Genomic DNA, 25,727 nt, shown 5'->3' with positions numbered 1-25,727 from the left:
ACACACTCTTATTGCATAAATAATAACAGTACTGTGGTAGATCGCTCACAATGTGATCTCTGAAATAGACTGCCAGCTCAGAGACTTTGATGTCTTATCATAAGATAAGATAGTCCTTTATTCGTCCCGCAGTGGGGAAATTCTCAATGCCTATCACCCAAATCAACGTGATAACAAGTTAACATGTAGACTGATATGCCCATATATGGTATGGATACTTGAGTGGGTCTGAATATACGGGTATATATTTAATTATGATCTAAAAAATGTTCAAGGCTCAAATTAAAGGATTTTATAAGAGAAATATGTATAACCAGTCTGAATATACACTACAGTTTAATAACACTGCAATTATTACTTACAATCTTTTATGACAAAACAAAGGTAGAACACATTAGAATAAAACTTTATTGTCAATTTACAGTAAGATTGGTCTTTAGTTCGCTGAGACAAAAATCACCACAGAGCACATAAAATAGTGACAGTTAAGACAAAAGATCTTTGTTTTTTATCATTTGGAATTTAAAATATTGTTTGTTATTGAGATTAAGAGCTTTGTACAAACCTGATTGGTTGCCACACCTCATTCTTGAGTTAAGTGTTTCAAAGAGTAAATAAACAAATGCCATCTTCCAGTATGCCCTGGGCTATGTTCCTCTTTCTGAGCTAAGATTACCATAGGAGGAAATGTCACACAAAAAGTAAAGGACGGACCACAACAAACATGTTTACTTACAGTAACTGAGGCCTGCGTCAAAATGCAGGTTAATTAGGTTACCTGGTTTACTTTACAGAGTTAAACCTAGAACCTCTCCAGTTACAAAACCTGTTTGTGTCACCTCAGAACGTAAGATGTTTAGTGCATTTCTCATTTTAAATTATTATACACACAATCTTTCCTATCCATGTCTATTAATGTCTGTGTGGTGTTTTTTTTATGGAGTTTGGATACTGTATGTCAAAATACTTGGATCATCATGATACCAGATCAATCCTGGTATCAGACAAAACTGGAGATCATGAATTGTTTAGCTCAAGTCATTACTCATTAATTTGATGTTTCCACATGTGTCTGGACAGTGCCACACAGCAGATCATTGTGACGAGAAGAGTTCCACCGCATACAGGTATCACCAAAGACCCATCACCGACTGGTAACTGTAAACTCACGGGGCCATGCTCCTAAAGGATACAAATATTTTTGATTGGAAAAGAAGGAATAGGAACAACAGATAATTAGTATGAGTAAAGTAGTATCTTTTTTTCAGTCAAGATTTTGAGAAGATTTCCTGAGAACCACCTGCTGATGCTGGATTTTAACCCACGGACACAGGCTTGAATTGTGGACAGTGCAGGGGGCATCCACGACAGTGTGAGGCTCTAAATTGTTGAGCTGTATACCTAGAAAGAAGAAAGACTTTCAGATTAAAAGCATACAGGTCATAATTTTCTGTCTCCAACAACTACATTTTTCTTTGCTGTGTTCAGAAGTTTGCTGGAAGGATGAACCCTTTGAGATGAACCATCTCGTTTTCAAGGGTGTCCTCAACACAAAACAGGAAACACAGAACACAACAGGAACCAATACAAACAGCCTTTAATAGTCAAGTTATGGATATATTCACATATTATCATAGTTTCATGCTTTGTTTTGAAACTACGTTAAATTGCATTGTCCTGATTAAATAAATAAATATATCAAAAAACAACTCAAAACAATTCGCTCAACTAATAATAGAAATATATGTAAAAAGCTGCATTTAATTCATTTATCTGTTAAAGTAAATGTTGATCATCAGGTATTCTATCTTCGCTGTCATGTTGCCAGAATCTGACACCATAGTTCTGCATGAAGCATTGCTGACACAAACATCACAGCATGTTGTGAAGGACCCAAAATACTGGTTTTCCAGTTGGACACTGAGGAGTTACAGGATAAACACTTTGGATACTTGTTTCTGAGAAGAGGGACATACATGACCACAATATAAAGATGACCCACTCACATTTTTCAGTCCGCAGCAGCAGCTCCGGTGGTTGTATGTCAACAGATGTGAATGTTTTCCCAACAGACAAGGGCTCGTGGTAACGGCCATGTATTGGAATTATTACTTTTAGCTGTCTGGGAGTCGGATCACCATGGCTGGGATACACATAAGTAACAAATCCCGAGGTCTTGTGAGCAGGCACCTCTAGGTCAATAGAGGAGTCCAGTAATATCTTACAAAGGTAGATAAAAAAAAAAAATCAATTACATACATATATAGTGAATGTCATATTTATTTTTATAATAAGTCATATTTGCCTAAACAAATACACTTTATGTTTCTGTTAAGTTGTGTAAAATGAATAAAAGGTAATGAGTTGTTGTACACGTCAGTGTCACCTGCCAATCACTTTGATCTCTCAGGGATGCAAGTTGGTATGGATCGATGTAGACGCCTCTGGGCCATCGATAAACCAACAAAACTCTGACACCACTGAGCACCTCAGGGTTGAGCTCAATGTTGGTTATCAGCTCCCTAAAACATGACAAAAATTACTTATTCATTTCACTATCAACATGCCTTGAAGATTGTTCTATCAGTAGTAAAACAGCCAATACCTGTGGAAACCCTTTTTACCAATCTCCACTGACACTGATGTGGATTCAAGCCACTGCTCCAAAAGACCACAATGGTTCTCATTCTTCTCATCTGTAAAAATCAAATGTGCAGGTTGCATTGATCAAGACCACAAAACTAGACAGAACCGGCTGTTTATTAAAACTGTAACAATGCATTTACCACTGACTTAGTAAGCTTTACATTTTTGTTAGATGTGGAAAAAAAGGCATCAAATAAGACGAGGCTGCAGGAAAAGTAGGTTCATGGGGAGTGGCCAGATACAAAAATTAAAATGAAAAATAAAATACAAAGATGTTAAGTTTTTGAACAGGGAAATTAATGTTGAATATCTAACTAGTCATTACTAGAAGGCCAAAGAAGGAACAATTGAGGTTTGGTTGAACAGCAAAGCCATTATTAATTTTTCATCCAAGAGACTGTTATAAACTTAGTCCTTTATGTCATTTGGTACTTCTTTTTTTATGCACAATGAAAAAAGACTGACTTCCCCTCATCACTGTGTATACTCTAACCTCTAAAACAAGAACTTATCAGTGACTGTGATCAGTTTCAGCTAGAAAGTGTAACAGTATACTTTACCCTTTTCGATCAAACAGTGACATGTTGCTAAACAGGTCAACACAGAGATTAATATAAAATACATCAAAATAATTTGGCGAACCCTTACAGTCTCTTTACAGCCTATTTATAGTGTTTATCTAGCTACAACTACATTAGCAAGTACGATACACTCTTTTGAACTGTTTACGGAAAAGGATCATGAAGGACCCTTATTCTAGGGGAGCTGCATCTGTGCCTGACTAGAAATAGAAAAAAAACCATCATCGTGGGAATTATCTGAGGCAATCGCTAATCACAAAACGTGCTTTCAGACAATTATTAATTAATAATAATGTACACTTTAAGTTAAACAATAATTAATAAAAATATTTACATCTACATGTAGACAGGCTTCGGCGAAGACTGAAGGGTTTCACATCGGCCAACGTTAGACACCAAGGCAACGTTTAATTATCTCTGTAGCCGTTAATTTTAGATTTTTTTCTCACTTCAGATTTACCTGTCAAATGTTCATAGTAACTGTTCATTATTATGATAAAAATGATTTAATCTTTCACCCTAAGAAGATACCAGTTGAAACTAGGTTTGCTGGAGACTTGGAGAGAAGATGCGTTTCGAGGCGAAGCGATGTGGGGTACAGTTCTCCCCTCCGTCCATAGTTTTAATTTACCAACACACGGAAACCAAAAAGGTGCGAAAAAGAATAATACCTGTGCGGAACTTCTCAAAGTATTCTGGTAAGGAAAGATAATTATTTTGCACATACCACAACCTAAGCCAGGGCGATCTCACAGCCCCCTGCAATATGTCAGAATAGAGGTAGACATGGACGTGGGTGCAAATTCAGTGAGGAGTCGGCACAGTGGGCGAACACTACTGGGCTCAAGACCCCCAGCGGCCCTCAAAGCTGCATGTTTACTATTTGCCAGTTACTCTGTGGTAATTTGATTGACTGCAGTTCAGTGAACCAATAAGGACACGTGAATAGCGAGAATAACAGCTTTAAAGTGGCCTTAAATCACAATTGTTATTACTAGAGATGATATTATGATACATGTTGCATATTCCTGGAAAAAAGTCATGCTTGATCCAGTAATAACAAACTAACTGGGCAGGTAGACTTCCAGCATAAAAGTACTCGTTTTCTGGCAACTTGGAGAAAATACAATGAACTTATAGGAAATAGGAAAATGTGTGGCAACAGTCAATAGAGCTGGGTTACATGTACATAATGCTTGCAAGGTGAGAGGGACAGGGGGCCAGTAGGGGCCCCCTAACAAGTTTATCCAGTCCTGTAATCTTTTTCTTTCTTTTCTCCTTAACCTCCAGACTATAGCATGGCAGCTGAAAGGCTGAAGAACCACCCTCGACACAGGGACTACCTGGAGGGTGTGTCTCAGAGCCAGCTAGAGAAGCTTCACATCATCCTGCGAGATCACTTGCAGGGCTTCAGCCTGGAGCACAGCCTGGCCTCATTCCACCTGGACCCTGATGAAGACCTGAACAAACTGGACGATGAGGAGCTGGCTCGCAAGAAGGGCCAAATGGACGAATTGTTTGAGAAGAACCGCAAACACAAAGACGATCCTGACTTCGTTTATGACCTGGAAGTGGACTTCAGCAAGCCCATCCAAGAAAAGTGCAGCTGGGATGATGAGTCTGATGATGAATTTTAAAAATGTTCTTCATTCCTTTTCCTAAAATAGCTTCTTCTTACAGTGTCAGTTCACCAAAATCACAGAGGACACATCTGTGTATATCTTGCTAATTTTGATCTGTTTTGTTCAACTCCAAAACAATGGCATTAAACAGAGTCAATGTGTCGGTTATTCTAATTAGTTTTGGTAAAAAATGCTAGTGTTTAAATTCTTCATGTGTCATTTGTTATTGCTTTGAGTGCCACAAATCAAATACACTTGTTTTCATTGTAATGGGGAGACGACAGTAGTCTCATCATTATATAAAACCAATGATCTTAATGTGTAGATATCACTACAGGTACACGATTTGTAAATCAGGTGAAATAACCCGACCAGTGTTTGTGAATGCCCTGTGGTCAGTTTACACATGTATCATGTTCCATTTCAAACAGCAAAAGAAATAATGCAGTAATAATAGTGAATATTTATTTCGTATAAAATACTGAATTTTACAAAATACAAAGACTTTGGCTCTTTTATTTGTGGCTTACATCTGAATGAGTGATATTCACAGTTGAATATGAAAGAAGACACTAAAATCCTATTAAATAAAATTTGAGTGTTCACCAATAAGCAAGCATTACAACAAATATATCTTTGGAGAAAAAAAAACTGTGTCCACAAAATATTATTTAATATCATACCAAAAAAAAATAAAAATAAAAATAATATATATATACACACACACACACATATATACATATACATATATATATATATATATATATGTATATATATATATATATATATATATATATATATATATATATATATATATATATATATATATATATATGTATATATGTATATTTCTATATATGGTTTGAAGCGATGTACTATGGCCAAGTTTTAGATGAGACAAACTATATTAAAAAACCAAGCCTGCAGTATCAAACCTCTTCAGGGGAAAATTTCATTCAAAGTGCTTAAATACCTCATTCAGTTGACAAGAGACACTGACTGACTGACCATTAGTACCACAATACATTCAAAGATGTCGCAGTTTTTTTTTGAAAATCAGTAAAGAATTAATTTACATTGCTTTGCTTGTTTGGTTTCAGCTAATCAAAACACAATTTTTAACATAGGTATCAATTGCAGTCATTTATGCAGTGCTGATGTATTAAGGAGGTAGTAACTGAAAATCTGACACATAATTCCTTTTACCACCGTTATTTGGGTGGATTTAGGTGATTAAAACGGTTCTCAGCAGGCTGTTAATTTGTTTAAAAAATAGTTCTTTATAAAATTGATATTTCAAGTATACTAAAGCCACAATCCAGGATTTCTGAGTATGTTAGTAATAACAATATTCACAAATATATGACTTCAGGAGAAGGACTTTCTGATTGGCAATCATTTGTGCAATTTTAACTACACTACACCCAGGTCAATTTACCCAGAGTACACAAATAATATATAGGTGAATTAATTACTTGAAAGCTAATGGAAAAAGAGTGATCTTAAAATCCAATAGCACAAACAAAGTAAAGGCAGTAGAGGGGCTGGGGGGTACCACACAGCTGTAGCTATACTTAAATCTGGATTAGGCCTTTGAAGAAAGAAAAAAAAAAAAAGCTGTTTGACCCACCCTTTCTATGGAGAGTGATAGGAACTGAAATACACATATATTACACCATTAACCATTAACTACACCAAAAATACATATATCATTAGTTGAGTATTTCTGAAAATAAGAAATCTCATTTTTTCTTCCTGTCTTGGGTGCATCTCGGACAAAACCTAGGAGATTTCAGAGAGAGAGGAGGGAAAGAGATGTTAAGACACAGAGGACAATCAGAGTTAACTGTATTAAGATGACAAGCATATCTTTGAATGAACACCTCTTGGTTAAAGTGTTAGTTCAGGTTATATGAAGTGGGGTTGTGTGAGCTACTTATCTACAGTCAGTGTTACCTGCAGTATATTCAGATCAGCAATCTCCCAGAAAACAGCTGTATGACAGCAAGATAGAGTAGTGAAAATATTCAAAATAAAGTGCACACTTAAACTCATATTCGTTCCTTGCTATGGGCATTTTTTTCAAAAATGGCTAATACACGTTGTTTTTACTGTCCCCCTCCACAGCAGCTCATCACTCACCGTCTGTGTTGTTGCTCCTGCTGCTTCTCCAACCTGAGAGCGCCTTGACACCAAGCTACTGCAGGTGATACACTGACTGTAGATAACTACCTCACACAACCCCACGTAAAATAACCCGAACTATCGCTTTAATGTCCTTTGAATTACTTAAAAGGGTTCCTACCATTTTCCTTTGGGTTTTGTGGCGAGATCAACGCAAGCAAAGTGAAACCACTCGATCGGACACTGAAAACCAAGATAAAAAAAACGATGTCAGGAAAAATAGGTGATCAAACAGCTATTCGTAAAGAAACCTGTCAAAACAGAGTAACCATGAAAACCTACATCTGGGTTATCACATCCAATCATCTCCCCATATGACACCTGATGGCAAAGACAGTACGTAGGCTCATTGGGATCGACTGGCATGTCCAAAACGTCTGATGGCTGCATGGGCAGGAGAGCGTCACTCAAGTCTGGGCTGGAAGATCAACATAATACACAGAGAATTAAACATGACTAAACTGAGGTTGAAATTAGTGACTCATTTGCAGCCTGAATAAACACTGGGTATGGGAGAATACTTGGTTTTCAGGTCTGATAAAAATGTGTGGTGCAGACTCTGGGAGCTGACATCTAGTAAACCCTTGGCCTGACTGAGCCACCAGCACCATGTTACCTGTTTTTCATCTTTTTCTTTCTGGGAGAATCTTCATCAGAACCTTTCCTTCCTCTTCCCCTGGATCCACGTTTCTCTCTCAGCCCCCGGGACTCACCTTCTATGAAAGATATTTACATGTACAGATGTGCATGCATCAATTTTGCAATGCCTTATGATGAAAGCCTTGCAGTTACCGCACTTACTTTTCAGTCCTCTTCCGTCTGTACTTTCGTAGCCACTCACTTCCAGTTTCTCCTTCAGCTCATTCTCGAACCGAGCCAGATCTGCATCCAGTCTGCGGATGTGTTTGTCCACCTACAGTAAGAGGATTTCAAGTAGATTAGAACCTGACTGTGAGTATAGTTTCATATGTAAATTGGCAAAATACTTTAACAGTTCATTACAGTGGGCGTGACTTTAAAGATTTATATTGAACATATTGACTATATAAAACCTTTTGACCAAATAACAGTATGTCTGTTTCAGACTGACCATTTCATATGTCTGCATTGCAAGCTGGACTTTGTCATCGCTGAACTCTTTGCACTTGCTGTAGGCGTTTTGGATCTTCTGCAGATGTTCCACTCTCTGTTCTGATGCCAAGTTCTTCACATTTGCTATGTACTCCTCAGCCAGTTTGTCAATCTCTCCTTTCTTTTCTGCACAACAACATGGTTATTAAAGTGTTGGAAAAACAGTATTGATGGAAAAATATTAAGTGATATAGTAATAGTAAGTGTGGTTGTTTACACAAAGGTACAACACAAGAATACTGTTTTTGAAAAATCCTGCACAACCAACATTTGCAAAGATGTTTTCAATTACTGTAGCAAATAGACTGTATTCTTCCCCAGCAGACAGTTTGACATGTCAAAACAGGAAATACACAGGTGTCATTAATAACAATTTAGGTGTGCCAGTTCCAGGGTCCTCATCGTGTACATTCTGACTAACTGGTCTGCTTTATTAAAGGAACTGACCCATTGTTAGATTTTCTTTTTTCAATGACAAATCACAACATCTGCCATGAGGTCACCAAACTTCATAAACTAGTAAAAAGTCCTAAACGTGCTGGTCAAGATGCATTCACTGAGGAGTAGTGCGGAGTCTGTGCACGTCCACACTGCCCTGAGGTAAAAATGGCATTTGAGTGTTAATAACTTATGAGATCAAATTATCACCTTCAGTCCTATTGTCCAGGTCCCGCATTAAAGTAAAATTTCTCTGTAGCTCACATGGTAGGTTTTCAATACCTAGGGAAGAGACAGACATTAGGATGAAAGCAATGGAGATGTCCACTCCACTTATATTTTCAATAAAGTGATGTGGTGTCACTTAACATACTTACTCACCCTTAACTGGATTTTTACATCATACATCTGCAATAATTAATTACTTGATAATAACATTGAATAAAATGACCAAGACCACCCAATGCTACTGTACTTCTTTGTATTTATTGTGTGGTTATGTGCAAAACTCAATACATCTATTAATGCAGTTTTAAGGAGGGAGAATATAATAAGAATAACAGCAAATTATAAGCCATCAATTACATAATAAAATTAAACTACATTGTGGTACATAAATTGAATACACTAAAACTTAAAATACAATATATATATTCTATGCCACTTGTAAAAATGATAAAAGAAACAGCGAGTAAAGATTTTCTTTTAGTGGCTTGCAATGCATTCACCATCGTAAACATGTAACATGCATTTGAATTTTTTTTTTTCCTGTGCCGCCAGTGAGCTCAAGGATACACTGGCTGATTTGGGATGGCTATGCAAAGTAACTCAGAATCTTTCGTTAGGTAAATACACGATGTATTACATTTATATTTAGCACAAAAAGAGACATGGATGAGCTGAATCCGACCACAGTAAGAATAAGACAGTCCCGTCCCTCACTGTCACAGTTTGTGAGCTTTCATTATGTGACGCACTTCACACACCCCGCCCCGGCGCGTAAATGGTTATGGGAACCGCGGTTACCAACCAACAGGTTGCAATGGCATGATGTCTGCTAACCTAAGGCAAGCACAAATATTGACTAGAACGAACGCAGTTTTGGACAGTGGAGCATGACATTAACATGTTAAACAACCTTATATAACCTCTGCTAGTTACCTAGCCACTAGCCATATTGATGTGACAATATGAAACGGATGCCGACCATTAGCGAACTACAAACGGCTAATGTGTGACACTAGTCCAGTAAATTGTTATATTGACATTTGATTGGGTTTTACACCATACATGAAGAGTTTGCCTAACTTTTCAACACCGAAATCTATATCGCGATGCTAATAAGTTAGCTAGCGAGCTAACGTTGATGACCTAACAGCTACTTGCTAACGCACTGTACCGCTGTCAGTCATCCGCCCAGGGAATAAGTCTTCGATAGTCAAACTAAGCAAACCTCGAACAGAGAAAAAACATGTCGAAAAACACTGATACTGGTACACTATATCCCCATATACTCACTGTCAAGATAATGTTCCAAGTATATTGCCGTCGCCATTTCAGGTTAGCTATTTAGCTTCTGCGTTATTCTGGTTAGCTCTCAAACTGTTGGCCGGAGAGCTGTTGAATTTGTTTTGTAACCCGGGGTCGCCCGTCGGTCAGTGGTTTGGAGATGCTTGATCCTGTCTGCACTGGTAGGCTTCTCCGGGCGGGATTAAAACGACGGTCACTACTGCAGAATCTACACTACAGAATCAGCCTCCCTCCTGCACACATGCACTCTCAACCCGTACAGGATACAAGTTCTGTGCTTGTGTGAGCTTGTGACTCGCATGCGCAGCGGACAGCGGTTTCTCCAGCTGTTCAGTGCGAGTCTCATCCTGCACATGAAAAACAAACTTTTCTCAGATGCTTTTCTCTCCTTATCTCCACTGCAACAGTGCACACTACAGCGTGTATAGCCAATTCACTTAATTTACCCAAGAAAACAACTATTTAACCCAGGCAAAGATTCGCAATAGCAAAATAACTATATGCTAATCATTTGGTGGCTGAAGGCTCTCATTAGGCCAAACAGCCCCCTTCACTGTCGGTCTCAACCCCGTTGAACAGCTATTTACACACGACTCGTTCATCATGTGAGAGTACAGGTTAGAAAGTAACTTTAACGAGCGCGCCCACGCTGCGTTTGCTAGCACTTTCTAACGCCGTCAGCTGATGGGTCACGTCATTCAAAACAAACGCCCCCTTCTCCACAGAGACTGAACATTCGTGAAGATGTTCCGGGGGCGGGGCTAACGGCAACTTTCGACGGGAAAATAACGGCATCGTTCAGACTGTGTCCTCCTGGTTTATCGGCCAAGCTTTTTCGCTCCAAGGAGAGCATCGTCTTTTGTTTACATCTCACTTCCGTGTCTACTGTAGCCTCACGAAAGATTTCATCTTTTCTTCAGACCTACAAATAATCAAGTAAGTAACTAAAGGACAAACTGCTTTACACATTAACGAACTGCTTCAGTGGTTTAGCTAACTATGGACACTGAACTCAGCGCGCTACTGACATGTTTATTTAAAAACCGTTAGCTAACTTCGACTAATGCTACGTTTTGTAGGCTACCAGAGAAGAAACACAAGCTAAACTTAGCAATTGCTTCAGGTTATTACGGGGTAATGTGCTTATATGATCAGGTATTCAACATTTTTACCATTTCATATTTTATTAATAATAAACGGCCAATCGTTACTTGAAGCTAATATTAATTACCGTCAGGTGAGCTAGCTACCGAGACCCAAAATAACTGACCGACTCAATGACTATCGTCACAAAATGTGGAAAGTCCTACCACCTCCTATTACCTACGTTAGCTTCGACTAATGCTGTAATGGATAACCATATGGTGTCAACGTCAACATATTAACTTACAAAACAAACCTTGTGATAAGCTATTGTAGTAGCTTGAAAACAAGATTCATATATATATATATATATATATATATATATATATATATATGAAGAGGTACATATATATTTATATTATAAAAATATCTTTGTGGATGTATACTGATAGTGCTAACAGTCACGAGGTTGGGGCTAAACCACGCCCAGTCACCAGCCCCCAGTTGTATCATTATCAAACAAACACTGTCTACATATTTTATTGTTCTAGGTGTTCCTCCTAAGATGGCTATGGTGAAGAGTGGTTGGCTCCATCGACAAAGTAAGTAGTCATGTGTACATAGCCTGAGCAGTTCTAACAGCATATAATGAGTATTGTTTAACCCAGATGGCAAATATGCATTGACATTTGGTTTGAAATCTTGTGTGTAAACAAAATCAGTTTGGACTGAACTTGATTGTAACATTTTCACATTAAAGGTACCATACTGCGTCGGTGGAAAAGAAACTGGTTTGACTTGTGGGCTGACGGACGACTTGTTTTCTACAATGATCAACAACGCCGTGACATGGAGGATGATATTCACATGAGGGTTGACTGCATTAACATCCGCAACTCTGCTGCATGTCAAGGTAATTATCATCTGTTGCATGATGATGTTATTGGTTCACACTTAGAGTATAAACCAACTTTTGTTCATATTTTCAACCCTGCACTCTTTCTGTTTGTCCTTCTGTATTGCTTCTCAGAGCTGAACCCACCAGAGGGGAAAATGCGTGATGCCTTGCTCCAGATAGTGTGCAGAGATGGACGGGTCATCAGCCTGTGTGCAGACAGTGCAGATGATGCTCTGTAAGATAGCACATACAGTACATGCTGAGCCATTGTATCAGTTTGATGAATTATTTTGATCTCTCTCTTCTCTCTCTTTTTGTTTGACCACAGACATGAATTTAATTCCAAGATGACATGATTTCCACTTTTTGTTACAGGGCATGGACCATGGCACTTCAGGATGCCAGAATTAATGCGGTGAGTTTCTGCTACATCTTAAATTACTTGGGTTTTGGTTTTGCTTTCTTTACCAAAATAAGAGTAGGAATTTATCTATCCTTATCTGTCTTATTAAATAAATAAGCTCTGACTTAAATGTTATCTCTGTGATCTAAGACAAAAAACATAAGACTGGAGTTCAGAGATATTTTTCTTACTTGTTTCTGGCTGTGTGAGGCAACTCTCATATTCTCTTTTGCATTATATCTCTATGATGGTAACATCAATACAACAGATGGAGCTGTCTTTACATAAGCGACATTCAGGGGAGGTGGCCTTATTTGTGTTGTTTTATATTTTTAGGTGGTTGCTGCTCCTCAGATTGGCTTTGCACAGGAAGTAATGGCATCTGCTCCACCACCCTACACAGAATATGCTCCCCCACCTCAGGTAGTAGTCATAAACAATGCACTTGTGCATTTCAGGCTATTCAACGTTTTCTTTTTTTTTTTTTTTTTACAGTAAATTGTTAAATAAAGTTCTGTGACTTTATGTACTGGATTATTTCCAACATTTTACAGGAACATTTAATTTTTTATAATGAGTCTCTGTTTATATTTTTAACAGTATACAGACATTGTGATAAATGTATAAAACTGGAAATATTTGATTAGATTTTCAAGTTTGGGTACAGAAATATGAATAATAAATTATTTTAATTACACTCATTTCAGTGCTAATAAGTGAAAAGGATATTGCTTTTCAATGTGCAACGTATCTATATATTTATTTTTACACTGTATGTCACATTTAATAGCTGTATATATCCTACCATGCAGTTCTGCTTGGTTTGACATAATCCGTCTTTTAGGAAAACCAAGGTATACATCGAGGTAAAATCAGGAAGTGTAAGACACCTACTTAACAACCAACACTGTTGTTGCTTACTGACATCTACTGGTGGAGGTGAAGTCATGGAAGTGTTTAAAAGCGTTGTTATGCAGTATTAGTGAAATTAACACTAAATCAAATGACTCATTAGTATTTTGAAGGGTTTGTTTGTACTGACTAACATCCCACAGAAGATCAACAGAGTTTTCTTTTCTGTCATTTTACACCAGGCTTATGCTCCAGGCCCCTATGGAGACTATGCTTCACCTCCCCCGCATGCTACCCAGATTGTGTACTCTGCTAATGGGCAGCCATATGCTGTGGCTTATCCCTATCAGTACCAAGGTAAATATTTCTCAGCATATGTGCAGAACTAAACCATCACACTGAATGTAAGATTGATTATCATAAGGATTTCTCTGTACTTTCAGTCTAGACAGAAGTGGTGCATGTACATTGCTGTCCATGAAATGGTTTGTTTTCACTGCTTTATCCATGTTCCTGAGGCAGAACATGAGTCCATAAATCTTGTCCAATGCCACACTGAGCAGTTATTTAATGTGACTTTGTGCAGGTTATATTATTATTATTATTATTATTATTATTATTATTATTATTATTGTGGGAATTTGACTTTGGGTGTACAGGGTGGTTAAAACACATAATTATAAGTCACAAACAATGAGTACAATAATAAATTAGCACAATATGCACAATACAGACAATAACTGACATGATTCCAGTGTGAATGACGCTTAAAAGTTTAACAAATTATATTATTTGGTATGTTTCTTTCTGTAAATGTTGTTGGATGCTGGTGCTCTACAGCGTCTTCTCGAGGGCAGTTTTGCAAATTCTTTAAAAAGGGGACGAACAGATGCAATTTGTTGAGCTTTCTGTTTCATCTGCATTCTGCATACTCACAAGCCTCTGAGCTTAAACCGACACTACTAAAACTTTATGTTCTGATCAGAAAAGAGCTAAGACCAAATTTAAGCAAGTTTGAATGTCATCATTGCAAACTTAAACATGACATTTTTCTCTGTGTCTCTCCAGGTGGGTACTCTTCTCCTGGAGTGAACCATGTCATTATTCGGGAGCACCAGCGCGACGATGGAGGAGATGTAGCTTTGGGCATGCTCGCCGGAGCTGCAACTGGTTTGGCACTTGGCTCCCTCTTCTCTGTCTTTTAGTGTCTTGATTAATGTACATGCAGTAGCACAAAGCCCCCCCCCACCCGTCTTCACAGCATTCGGCTTCTTCTTTGTGCCATCACATGAGTTGGAGTGAAATGTGTCTGTTGGGCTACTTCCATCGATGAAGCATGATTGTGATGGGCAGGAAAAACACTCCCTTTGTGTCCTACACATGAAGTAAAAACTGTTAGCACTTTCTCATATGCCTTGTATGGCAGTGTCCCCACCCCCTTTGTGTTGTCTGAATATGAATGTTCTTAACCAAAAAATACAACAGTTATTCTCTTTTAAGAGTTATTTAAATGACAAGAAAGATGCTACTCCTCATGTACACTTCAGGTCCTCTCAGCTAACGCCTCAGTCAGGTTTGTTTCTGTTTCATGGACCACATTTCTTCTTTATATTTGCAGAGTTGTTGTTAACTGTCATGGATTGAAAGTGTTTGTTTTTTTCCAAGTTTTGTGTTCATCTGTTTACTCTTCCTTACTTGACTTTGTTTTACGCGTTTTACTTGTCTGTTGTGGTTGTGTACATGCAGTGTTTCCTCAGGTCCTCAGGTTATTTGTGGTGACAGAAGGTTAAGATGAGAGTTGTGTAAATGGGAATGCTCACATACAGAGCAATAATCACTTTCATTGTTGCATTTTGAGGTACCCATTTGGTGGAATCTGGTTGTGATGGATGTCTAATGTTGTCAGAACCACAAAAAAGCCTGTGTGTGAGGAAACGGTGGCATTTACATGATGTGCTTTGAAGTGAAGAAGGACATCACATATGTTTGCCTGCATGATTCATGGTCCTTTTTTTATTGGCAGCTGTTGAATCCTACTTTTCATTTCGTTTGCAGTGTGTCGAAATGGTGTTTTGGTTTTCATTTCAGTATGCATAAAATACTGATCAGGTTAATCAGTCTCCTGAGATTTAGCTACAGTTCACTTGGCCATGACAAATGAATGGAAAATTGCCATTATTCATGTTAATTATGAGCACATTTATTCACTTTGCTTTTCAAGCAAAGATACTGCACATCTTCATCACTGACACTAACTGAAGAGTTGTATCAGACTCTTCAGAGAATGATTTCAGTCTTGAAAATTATCAGCTTGTGTAAGCAGCGTACCACTGGTGTCATTTTTCTAAAGGTCTTACATCTACGTGAAATTCATTCTTTTTCTCTTATTAAATGTACTAATTAAGCTAGACACCCTCTTATGCTGGGATCACACCAGCTGCGACGTCCTGACCCATCAGTACTCAGCACTCATTACTACATTATTACATCAGTACTCAGTCCTCGTGGGTTGGACCACACCCACCTTTGAACTCGGCCTTCATTTTGATCTCAACTGCACACCTGAAGTTTTGAGACTGTCCACACACAGACATGTAAACAGCTGCTGTGATGGTTCCTGGTGCAGTAGAGGACACACACACACCATGTGAAAACAGTACTCCTGCTGTCGCGGCTGGTAATTATGATTTACCCTGCATTTGAAATTAAAGACTATATGACACTTAATTAAGAGATGTATTTTAACAATTAAATACTGTATATTCACAAAGGTAATAATGACTCCTGTTTTTACTTGGTTTTTTTTTTTGTTTATTTAACCCTGAGACTTCAGTTCACAGAACACGTCATGTAGGATACAACAAGAGTGCAAATGACCACCCAAAGTTTTACTCATGTGACCTCAGTAAACCCCAAAGGAGACTCTTAAATAAAGGCAAGACAATGTGAGCGCACTGACAGGATCTATAAATAATTCAGAACACAACTGACAGTTCAAGTCTAAAAGCTGAAAGTAGAACCTGTCTAAGTGTAAAAAATATTGTAGGCATTGTAGGTAAAAGTTCATACACAGAGATCAAAATTTAGAAATGCTTTCAAAAGCAATATCATACAATATTATGTAATATGTCCTGAAAAATTCAGTAACTACAAAAAACCCAGAAAACCCTTTTTGAAGCTGATAATGACAACTTTGTGTGTAGTACTTTTTTTTTTTTTTTTTAATTGATGCTGCTTTTTAAAAAGCCCCACACTTAAATGTGATTATGCCTATAACTGCACCCTTTCATCTTTGTATGTGTGAAATAAAAATAACCAGTAGAAGAGCAGGCTTTCAAAATGTTAAAGTATAACTTCCCATTCACCAAAATCCAACCCTGTCAACTTTGTCAAGTGCAGTACAATCTTTCAGAGACTATAATAAGAGGTATTTAGTGTTGGAAAAATCCATTTACCCATTGACTGTTCATAATAAAGTACATTTAGAGACAGAAATCAAAATAAAGACCATTATAACTTCGGTTTTAAATGTGCAAAATAAAATCACTAAGTAAACAAAAGAAATATGAAACCTTGTGTAGATGTAAACGTGAGCCTAAGAGGATTGATATCTTAGCGATAAACAGAGCTGAAACTTGATTAACTGATTAGTAGATTGACAAAAAAGTGATCAGCTAAGATTTTGATTACTGATTAATGGTTTTAGTTAGTTGTAAGAAAGCTCTTATTGCATGAAACCACTGACATTCGTTTGCTTTTCTGATGGACTAAGAAACATTCGGCTCCTGTTTTAGTCCAAAACATTAATTGATCGATCAAAACCAGACAGTGAATATAATTGTAAGTTGCAGTCGCTCTCATGAGCAGAGTGTGAACAGTGTTTAGCCTTCTTGACCAAAATCTTCAGTAAACTTCTTGAGCTTGTCCAGGTCCTGCTCGTTCACTGTGGGCTTGGTGTTTGCCTGTGACCTCAGCATGTCAGCCTGTACGGAGGAAGACATCCTGATCACTGTGGTCATCTGTGTTTATCACTAACATTCATCCACAAAACATTAAACACTGGTTTCGTTAAATTCACATGCAAACATTTTCCTTCCTGAGTCTTTTCTCACCATGGAAACCATTGGCTCCAGAAGTTTGTCCCCAGGAACGTCCATCCACGTCATCTCTATGGCGTTGGGATCCCCCGGCGAGCATGGAGTCAGGAGGTCTTCCACCACAACGCCCGGATTGTTCCATGATGACCCCCGAACCTAAGTTTGTTGTGTGGACGCACGGACAAAAAGAAAAGTCAGTTCACAGATGTTCACCTGGTGAGACAGACAGACTAGTTTAGGACGAGAAGGAGAAAATACTTTGTATAGATAAGATTTTGAATGTAGCTATAATTACAATGTTGAGGTGAAAATTATTTTACTGTCCACAGTATTATTGATAGGTACAGATAGGCAGCAGAAACAAGCTGTAAACAATATCAACAATAATATTGAACCTGTTACCAAACAGTTGCTTATTTACACCTCCAGCTGTTACTGAGTAACATCATCATTCATAGAGTCATTTTTTTGTCCACCTGATACATTTATATAGCTCTGTTTTCAGTCTCCATCAATTTCAGACCTCCTCCAATGAAAATCAAATTTTCCAAACATGTCTGGAAAGGAACTTTAACTGCTAAAAGCTCCACTATGTTCACCAGCTGGTCACTAACTGTGTCTGTATGCTGATTGGTGCTGAGCAGGTGGTTTAAAGTTACTTTTTATGCCTCCATGCCAACAACAACCAGGAGAGACTGTGACCATGTTTCGTACAGCTTGGCTGGTTGGTGTAAGAAACAACCACAGGGTGATAATTCTAGTCTTTAGAGCATTTATTCTGAAAACAGCTGCCTGCTACAACCAAAAATGACACTATGAGAGCCTTGAGATTGAACCAAAACAGTAAAGTTGCAGGCTGTGGAACTAAAACACCGCTTGTAAAAGTAGATTAAATAGTTTGTGGAGACTGGGATGGTCGAATGAAAGTGGCACAAACTGTCAATCTTTTCTAATTCTAAAATGATTGATGAACCAAACACAATTTTAAGATATTTTTTTGGGGCATTTTTTGCCTTTATTGACAGGACAATAGAGAGTGACAGGAAAGGGGCAGAGAGAGAGGGGGAATGACACGCAGGAAGGAGTCGGGCCGGTCGGGAATCGAACCGGCGCTTACCTGCTGAGCGCACCCGCTCATGTGGAACGCGCCCTAACCACTCCGCCATCGAGCCGCCCCAAACCACACACAACTAAGACAGTCTGTCTTATTTTGAAACAAGATATTCCAGCTGGACTCCCTGAAGGTTTGAAGTAGGACAGGTAGGATAACAAGCACAGGTGCACGGTTTCTGTGTTTACCTTTTTAAAGTGCGTGGCTGACTGAACCCTCCTGACGGGCTGCATGAGGGCGTCCCTGACAATAATACTGATGTCAGCCCCAGAGTAGCCCTCTGTCTTTGTGCCCAGTGTGGCGAAGTCTGCCTCCGTCAGGCTGTGGGGGGTGGATCCCAGGTGCAGTTTGAACATGAAGGAGCGGGCGTGCTCCTCAGGCAGAGGAATGTAGATTCGCTTTTCAAACCTAAGACGGAGACAAAAAATTCAATCAGCCAATATGAAGCATTTAACCTCTTAGGTCCTGATTGTTATGCCTCCACGCCGGCAACAGTGAGGGGCAGGTATTAGTCAAACTAACCGTCTCCTGATAGCGGAGTCCAGTGTCCACGGTATATTTGTGGCGCCCAGGACCAGGATTCCCTCATTATCATTTCCAACACCTGAGAAAAGAATATTTCATACACTTACAAACAAAGAACAGCTTTTCAGATGTGAGCTCCGACTGTCAGGGTTCTCTTCTTGCTCACCCTGCATCTGGACGAGGAACTCTGTCTTGATCCTGCGCGCTGCCTCGCTCTCGTTCTCGCTCCTGGAGCCACAGAGGGAGTCGATCTCGTCAATGAAAATGATCGATGGCTTGTGTTCTCGTGCTAAAGTGAACAGGTTTTTCACCAACCTGGAGAAAGACAGAGGTGGTTAATCAATGTTTGATGTCAGCAGAGATGGACAGAGTACTCGACCCCAGTACTTGAGTAAGAGTACAAATACTACCGGTCAAAATTTACTCCGTTACAAGTAAAAGTAGCTCAGTCTAAATGTTACTCGAGTAAGAGTAAAAAAGTACTTGCTTTTAAAGGTACTTAAGTATCCAAAAGTACATGTTTTTAAATTTACTTTAAGTAAGAGTAAGAGTAAGAGTAAACTTATTATTTTTCACATCAATGAATTACTATAATTTTTTCTAAATGAATTTAAGGACCTTTTAACTCTTTATCTAATACAATGAATGGGATCATAAGAGGACAGCAGATGTTGCAGATGCAGTGTTTATTAACTATCATTAAAACTGTAACCAAATGAACCTGCACCGTCCAACTAACTCTCTATCATTTAGCTAAGTTGGGAACTGGAACCCCCTCAAAGACCAATGTTGTCCCCAGAGCACTGGTTGAGAACCACTGCTTTACAAAAAACTACATCTCTGCTTTCAATAACTCAATGTTGAAGTCACTTGACTTTCCAGGAAGGACATGTACCAGTACAATATAGGAGCACAACAAACTCTGTCTCCCCATGTCTGTCTTGTCTGTCTCCGTGCCTGTCTCCCAATGTCTGTCTCCCCATGTCTGTCTTGTCTGTCTCTTGTCTCTATTATCCGCTTTTACGTAGATCCCAGTGGAGAGCGTGCACTGTGATAGGTTTCATTCTTTGACAAACACAGCTTCTGTCCAATAGTATTTTAGAATTAAAAAAAAGAAAGAAAAAAAAGAGCAGACCTGAAAGTAACGAGTACTTTTCAGCCTTCCTAGAAATTTACTTGAGTAAAAGTAAAAATATTTGTCTTGGAAATGTATTCAAGTAAGAGTAATAAGTACCAAAGAAATCTAATACTCAAGTAAAGTACAAATCCTCTGGATATGTACTTAAGTACAGTACTCAAGTAAATTTACTCCGTTACTGTCCACCACTGGATGTCAGTTTCTCATATTTCCATCACGTTGTCAACATGTAAAGAGCCTGGGCCTCACTTTTCACTTTCCCCCAACCACTTGGACACGAGATCAGAGGACGAGATGGAGAAGAAGGTGGAGTTGTTGGCTTCGGTGGCCACCGCCTTGGCCAGGTAGGATTTCCCTGTTCCTGGAGGGCCAAAGAGGAGGATCCCCCGCCAGGGAGTTCGCTTTCCTACACAAATGGTTGTTGTATTATTAAATACTATTCACATCAACATTTCACATCATAAGGTTTAAAGCTGCAGGTTCACAGACCTGTGAACAGATGAGGGAATTTGATTGGCAGGATGACGGCTTCCTTTAAGGCCTCTTTGGCCCCTTCAAGTCCAGCGACATCGTTCCACTTGATGTTTGGCTTTTCCATGACAATGGCACCTGTGAGGAATAAGTTTGACAAACACTTTATAGACTGAAGCTTAAATTTACTTTCTGAAATTATAACCTTTTGTCAAATCTAACTGTGAAACCATGTTTACCTGCTGTGTCTATCTTAAAATTAATGAAACACGGTGTCATTCACCTGAGAGTTGGTTTTGGAACTTCTTCTTCTCTTTGTCATCTCCATCATCACTTTCATTCCTGAAATTAAATCAAATCAGCCCACATCATGTTTTACTGACACTTAATTATACACTGACCAGTGGCTGCATTTACACTTTATGTGACATCTCATGGTTTTCTAAATATTTCCTCAAAGAAACTGATAAGTGTAAATTCAAAATGGTTATTGGGAAAATGGAGTCAGTGTTCTTTAAGTTAAATAGCTCCCATTTACTAAAACTTGTATATGTGTATAGTATAACAATGTTATAAATTTACTATAAAATAAAGAAATTGTATGGCTTTAAATGTGCCTCAGGGTGTTATCCTGGTCAACAGGATTTAACAGGAAGGTCGTTTGGAGATAACCAGCTGCCTGTTCCTTGTGGATTGTTTAACCTCTAGTAGTGGAATGAAGCAATGTTTTCTATGACTGGGACCCAAAAAAATGAAGCCAACACTGAAGTGGTCCAAACTGCAGTTCCTCTAATGACCACTTGAGGTGGACTCCAACAGTGAGTCACAGACGCCCATAGACTCTCATGTTAAATGCTTTAATTCACAGCAGAAATAAACATGTTTACAGCCTGGTACAACAAACTGTTTTGGTCTATAGAGCTCATTTCCTCCTTCATGACAACTGCACAGGGGTGAATTTTTATATAACTCACCTGTTTACATTTTATTAAGCCTTAAAGTTATGGAGAATTGAGGGCGTGGTCGCTTTGAGTGACAGGTTTGGGTTAGTTAGGAGTTAGGGGGAGTCAGGTTCTGCCAAGATGGCGACAGCGGAGCAGCTTACTCAGAGCTTCGAAACCGCTGGTCAGAAACCTGTGGGTGACGTCATGGAGGCTACGTCCAGCTTTATTCACAATCTATGATGGGGCCACATCTCGTTTGTTCTTGTGCACATGATATCTGCCAAACTTTTCACAGTATCCCACTGAACAACAGGTGGCGGTAACATGCCAAGAGATGCAGCAATGCACCAACAAAGTGCAGAGAAGAAGAGGACCGCAAGGTAGTAAACATGGATGTAAACAATGCAGGTTTCAAAATGTAAAAAAAATAATAATAATAATGAAACCAATAGAACAAAGCCTTACTGGGTCCACATATGCCTGTATCTAAACTAGCGCTGCAGAAAGTCACAACACAAAGAAACAACTGAGATACTGACTCATCACATGGTCTTACTGATCAGTCTCACCCTTTGTCATCAGACTGGGACTCTTTGACGGGTTTAGTTGGAGGAGTCTTCTCCTTCTTCTTCAGATATTCCTTCAGCTGCTCGGCTCTGTCCAGGTAGTCAGTACACTTCTCTCTGATGCTCTGCTTTGCTCTCTCACCCTGGGCCTCATCTGCAGCGACAAACACAGCAGGGGCCCTACATTAACTTTAATGTGCCACTGTGTGGGTATCTGTTAGTGTACCTGCTCTTTTGTTTCACAGAGGTGCAGCAGCACAAAATGGAAAGAGGCTCCTCCTGGAGATCATGCTGTTGTGTGTGGATGGTGTCGAGCAGCACAATCTGAATACACAGCACTCAGTTTTGTTTCTACTGTAGTCACATGTGGTCACATCATACTGTAAAATGTGACCACAGTGTTTGCATTTCAAGAATAAAACATGAAATGATACTTCTGCCAAAAATAAAGATGGAGGGAAACAACAAGGCACACAATTGATGAGCTGCTGCAATTCAACATCAGCTTCTTAAACAACAGAATACAGAGTCACAGTGAACCAGTCTGATGTGTGTTGTATTGTTTGGGGTTCCTCTGCAGCAGCCTGGTGTAACTTCCACATGATTTAGTAAAGGTGAAAAGATTTATTTACATTTTAAGCATTATTTTTTGCAAGTAACAGATGTCGAGAAGGCTGAGAAATGACCAAATTACCACCTTGAAAATAGGGCCCTAAATGACTTAGATCATGGAGGTGTGAGGAAAAGCAGTGAACTGTAAAAACACATAAATGCCGTAGAAAAGAGACACTGATATGAGTCATAAGTCAGGTTCCTCACACTTGACAACATGAAGGAAGTACTGCACTGCATGCTGATAACATCTGAGGGCCTCCTCGTAGTTTTTGGCTTTGTCCTCCTCTGCAGCTTTGCTGGCCAGATCTATAGCTTTCTATGAAAAACAGACAGCATGGAAGAGAGGACTTCAGGTTACAACTTTATAATAAATAGTTATTAATGGTTAATGAATGATATGTGTGACACAGTAAAAATAATTCATCACAAGTAAAAGTCCTGCATTTAAAAGTGTTAATGGTAAAATGAGCTTAAAGTATCAAAAGTAAAATAACTCATTCTGCAGACAATGGCTCCTGTGATCTATATATTACTATATATTACATTAGTAATGATCTTATGACTGTTATATGCATCAGATTTAATAATCATGATATAACAGTGATGTACACTTCGGTAGTTTAGTTGTGGTGGTTCCCATCCTGGGGGCTGAGTCTCTTCAAAAGGGTCACAAGAAAAATCTGAGGGGTCCTGAGATGATTAATGGGAGAGAAAAGAAGGAAAAACAAAGACCCACTACACAAACTTATATTTGTATTTTCGAGTTTTCTCTGATCAGCTTTTTATGAACAGGGATACTTGGATACTTTTGGGGATTTACTTCAATGAACCCACCTGAGAGGCTCAGACAGGTAAATCAGTCATTGGTGAAGCTGCTAACAACTCACAGACATCTGAAACACGACAGAGGGGCCTCAAATACACCCTGCTCTTAAAGGTTGGAGACTATGTTTTAATTTTCATATGTTTTTTTTAAATGTAAATTATGAATCTGACTGTAAACCAGGAACAAAAGCTGTCAGATAAATGTACTGCAGCTCCTTCTGAACTGTAGTGGAGTGGAAAATGGAAACACTAATGTACATCAAGCTTTCACCTCAGTGCAGGACTTCAGTAAATGTTCTCAGTAACTTTCAATCACTTTTGAAACAAAAGGGCTTTTTCACAACATGGCAACCTAAATATTATTATTATTATTATTATTATTAACCGACTAACTGATGCTTAAAGAATTACTGAATGATAATAACCATTAATAAAAGGAAACGCTAGTAAAAACGTTTACATTTACGTAGTTTTAGTCGTAGTTTAACCATTTAAAATGACTAAAATCTGGTGACAGTCTTATGTAACACTCACCTGTAAATTACCACCAGCCATCAGCTCTTTTAACGTCGGTCCAACTTCTCAAAGTTCTCAAAAAAAACAACAACAACTATAAACTATCTGTCTCTCGTCTTTTCCTGTTTCTTGTTACTTACATTTTTTTTTAACAACTTGTGTCGTAAAACATCCTGAAGGTTTGTTTCTCTTCCGCTTCGAAAAAAGGTCACTGTCACTTCCGCATTGGTCACATGGCGGTGTTATTGTCTCCGGGGCCGCTCCTGATTTGTCACTGGCACACTGACGGAGTCGTTCAAGGGGAACTGTAAATGTTTTAAATTAGTTCGCTTTCTTTGAAGAATGAAACGGAAGTACATTCAACCACACCACAGGGGAGTTACACCTGAGTTACAGGCGTATATCAGACAATACTGACCTCTAGTGAGTATTAGTCACTAGAACTAAATCATGATGTTTCTATAAAATATCATATCTCATTGTTTGGCTGTTGAATCTTTATTTTCCCGCTGCAAAGCCTCTTAACACTTAATACTGTGACTTTTCAAAATAAAGAAATCCTCATTCATTGAATAAATACAAACTGCCACTCCTGCATTAATTAACAAATTTACACTTTATTACATTTATTAAAAAGGCAAATAAATAGTGTGCAAAATATGTAGAAATCTTACAACACCTGGGGGATAGACAAAAATAAATGCATATACTGTAGAACACCAGCGTAAAGGAGACGATGCAGGTGGAGGACAGATGCAGTATGGTTGCACATTGTGTTGCTCAGTTTATGTCCAGGTTTATTCAACATATGACGGCAATCAAAAGCAAGCACCAGGTACAGAACATGTTGTGGCTGAGTAGGTTCGACAATGTGTTGTTGTTTTATTTTCCCCTCACATCAGTGCAGTACAGGCAGGCAGGAAGACAGGGGTCTGGGTTGTCATCAGCTGTTTCCATTTAAGATTTTTGGACGTAAAACTTTTAGGATGCGTTCGCTCTTTGTAAGATCTGCAGGGAGTTCATTACTCTGTAAAACACACGTGAGAAAGAAGTTAATGAACTGAAGCTTCTTATGTTCTGTCTGTTCATCATCTCTAAATGTGCCTTACCCTGTTGGGTAGTGTGGGGTCAGCGTTGGCCCCGACCAGCAGCAGAACAGTTTGCAGATCTCCACCCATAACAGCAGCATGAAGGGCAGTGGAGCCATTCTGGAGACAACAGATAAACATATGTATTCACAGTTCTTATGGAGTGGTGCTGTGTTCTCCACTCACAATCAATCTGCTCTTCATCCAGCACTGCAGGGTTAGTATTAAAGGAATGAGATTGATCCCACTCTCATGGCTACACACTTAATATGAAGCTACCAGCATCAGACTGTTTGCTTAGCACAAAAGCTGGAAATAGGTGAAAACAACTAGCCTGGCTCTATCTAAAGGCACAGGTTGTGAGACAAAGTGTTAGTAAACTTTTTTTTTGTTACCAGCCTAGCTGTTTCCCCATTTCCAGTCTTTCAGCTAAGCTAAGCTAACCAGGTGCTAATCGTAGCTT

The 25,727-nt window shown here is 38.8% G+C and overlaps 6 protein-coding genes across 12 annotated transcripts in view; 2 read left to right on the top strand and 4 right to left on the bottom strand.

Moving 5' to 3' along the window:
- Nucleotides 1–394: 394 nt before the first annotated feature.
- On the bottom strand, nucleotides 395–3,385 carry pigx (phosphatidylinositol glycan anchor biosynthesis, class X). Its single transcript, XM_071486950.1, has 6 exons — nucleotides 3,207–3,385; nucleotides 2,606–2,696; nucleotides 2,387–2,522; nucleotides 2,007–2,220; nucleotides 1,301–1,401; nucleotides 395–1,182 (listed from the first exon to the last, which is right to left on the bottom strand). The coding sequence occupies exons 1-6, from the start codon at nucleotides 3,268–3,270 to the stop codon at nucleotides 1,042–1,044; spliced, it is 747 nt and encodes a 248-aa protein (XP_071343051.1). The 5' UTR covers nucleotides 3,271–3,385; the 3' UTR covers nucleotides 395–1,041.
- A 213-nt stretch (nucleotides 3,386–3,598) lies between these two features.
- cep19 (centrosomal protein 19) lies at nucleotides 3,599–5,150 on the top strand. Of its 2 annotated transcripts, none has more exons than XM_071486960.1 (2): nucleotides 3,599–3,925; nucleotides 4,518–5,150. In XM_071486960.1, the coding sequence occupies exons 1-2, from the start codon at nucleotides 3,796–3,798 to the stop codon at nucleotides 4,862–4,864; spliced, it is 477 nt and encodes a 158-aa protein (XP_071343061.1). In that variant the 5' UTR covers nucleotides 3,599–3,795; the 3' UTR covers nucleotides 4,865–5,150. The 2 variants fall into 2 exon arrangements, with proteins under 2 accessions (XP_071343061.1, XP_071343062.1); XM_071486961.1 differs by having other exon boundaries at nucleotides 3,606–3,879; nucleotides 4,518–5,020.
- A 150-nt stretch (nucleotides 5,151–5,300) lies between these two features.
- Nucleotides 5,301–10,389, bottom strand: ing5a (inhibitor of growth family, member 5a). 2 transcript variants are annotated; one of them, XM_071486952.1, is made up of 8 exons: nucleotides 10,121–10,389; nucleotides 8,813–8,884; nucleotides 8,124–8,290; nucleotides 7,835–7,946; nucleotides 7,650–7,746; nucleotides 7,316–7,451; nucleotides 7,155–7,216; nucleotides 5,301–6,631 (listed from the first exon to the last, which is right to left on the bottom strand). In XM_071486952.1, exons 1-8 carry the CDS (start codon nucleotides 10,155–10,157, stop codon nucleotides 6,592–6,594), a joined length of 723 nt encoding a protein of 240 aa, XP_071343053.1. In that variant the 5' UTR covers nucleotides 10,158–10,389; the 3' UTR covers nucleotides 5,301–6,591. The 2 variants fall into 2 exon arrangements, with proteins under 2 accessions (XP_071343053.1, XP_071343052.1); XM_071486951.1 differs by having other exon boundaries at nucleotides 7,650–7,749; nucleotides 10,121–10,383.
- A 397-nt stretch (nucleotides 10,390–10,786) lies between these two features.
- Nucleotides 10,787–16,146, top strand: plekhb2 (pleckstrin homology domain containing, family B (evectins) member 2). The gene is made up of 8 exons (XM_071486953.1): nucleotides 10,787–11,068; nucleotides 11,767–11,817; nucleotides 11,976–12,128; nucleotides 12,246–12,348; nucleotides 12,489–12,528; nucleotides 12,853–12,939; nucleotides 13,611–13,725; nucleotides 14,437–16,146. The coding sequence occupies exons 2-8, from the start codon at nucleotides 11,781–11,783 to the stop codon at nucleotides 14,571–14,573; spliced, it is 672 nt and encodes a 223-aa protein (XP_071343054.1). The 5' UTR covers nucleotides 10,787–11,068; nucleotides 11,767–11,780; the 3' UTR covers nucleotides 14,574–16,146.
- Nucleotides 16,147–16,155: 9 nt separating this feature from the next.
- On the bottom strand, nucleotides 16,156–24,444 carry LOC139626563 (vacuolar protein sorting-associated protein 4B-like). Its single transcript, XM_071486942.1, has 11 exons — nucleotides 24,195–24,444; nucleotides 23,040–23,151; nucleotides 22,224–22,374; nucleotides 20,994–21,052; nucleotides 20,729–20,848; nucleotides 20,489–20,645; nucleotides 19,268–19,416; nucleotides 19,099–19,180; nucleotides 18,765–18,984; nucleotides 17,481–17,621; nucleotides 16,156–17,351 (listed from the first exon to the last, which is right to left on the bottom strand). The coding sequence occupies exons 1-11, from the start codon at nucleotides 24,213–24,215 to the stop codon at nucleotides 17,250–17,252; spliced, it is 1,314 nt and encodes a 437-aa protein (XP_071343043.1). The 5' UTR covers nucleotides 24,216–24,444; the 3' UTR covers nucleotides 16,156–17,249.
- Nucleotides 24,445–24,776: 332 nt separating this feature from the next.
- Nucleotides 24,777–25,727, bottom strand: part of ankrd29 (ankyrin repeat domain 29) — a 5,346-nt gene continuing 4,395 nt past the window's right edge. For all 5 annotated transcript variants that reach the window (XM_071486944.1, XM_071486945.1, XM_071486947.1 and 2 more), the window contains 2 exons: nucleotides 25,286–25,384; nucleotides 24,777–25,203 (listed from right to left, as the gene is read on the bottom strand). In XM_071486944.1, the coding sequence (XP_071343045.1) occupies nucleotides 25,120–25,203; nucleotides 25,286–25,384 (183 nt within the window). In that variant the 3' untranslated portion in view covers nucleotides 24,777–25,119. The remainder of the gene's footprint in view (nucleotides 25,204–25,285; nucleotides 25,385–25,727) is intronic.

Source organism: Trachinotus anak, unplaced genomic scaffold (assembly GCF_046630095.1).
Source record: "Trachinotus anak isolate AG129_WGS33_773 ecotype Australia unplaced genomic scaffold, CSIRO_AGI_Tana_v1 ptg000010l, whole genome shotgun sequence".
In the NCBI taxonomy this organism is placed as follows: domain Eukaryota; kingdom Metazoa; phylum Chordata; class Actinopteri; order Carangiformes; family Carangidae; genus Trachinotus; species Trachinotus anak.
This window is presented reverse-complemented; position numbering and strand designations above follow the sequence as displayed.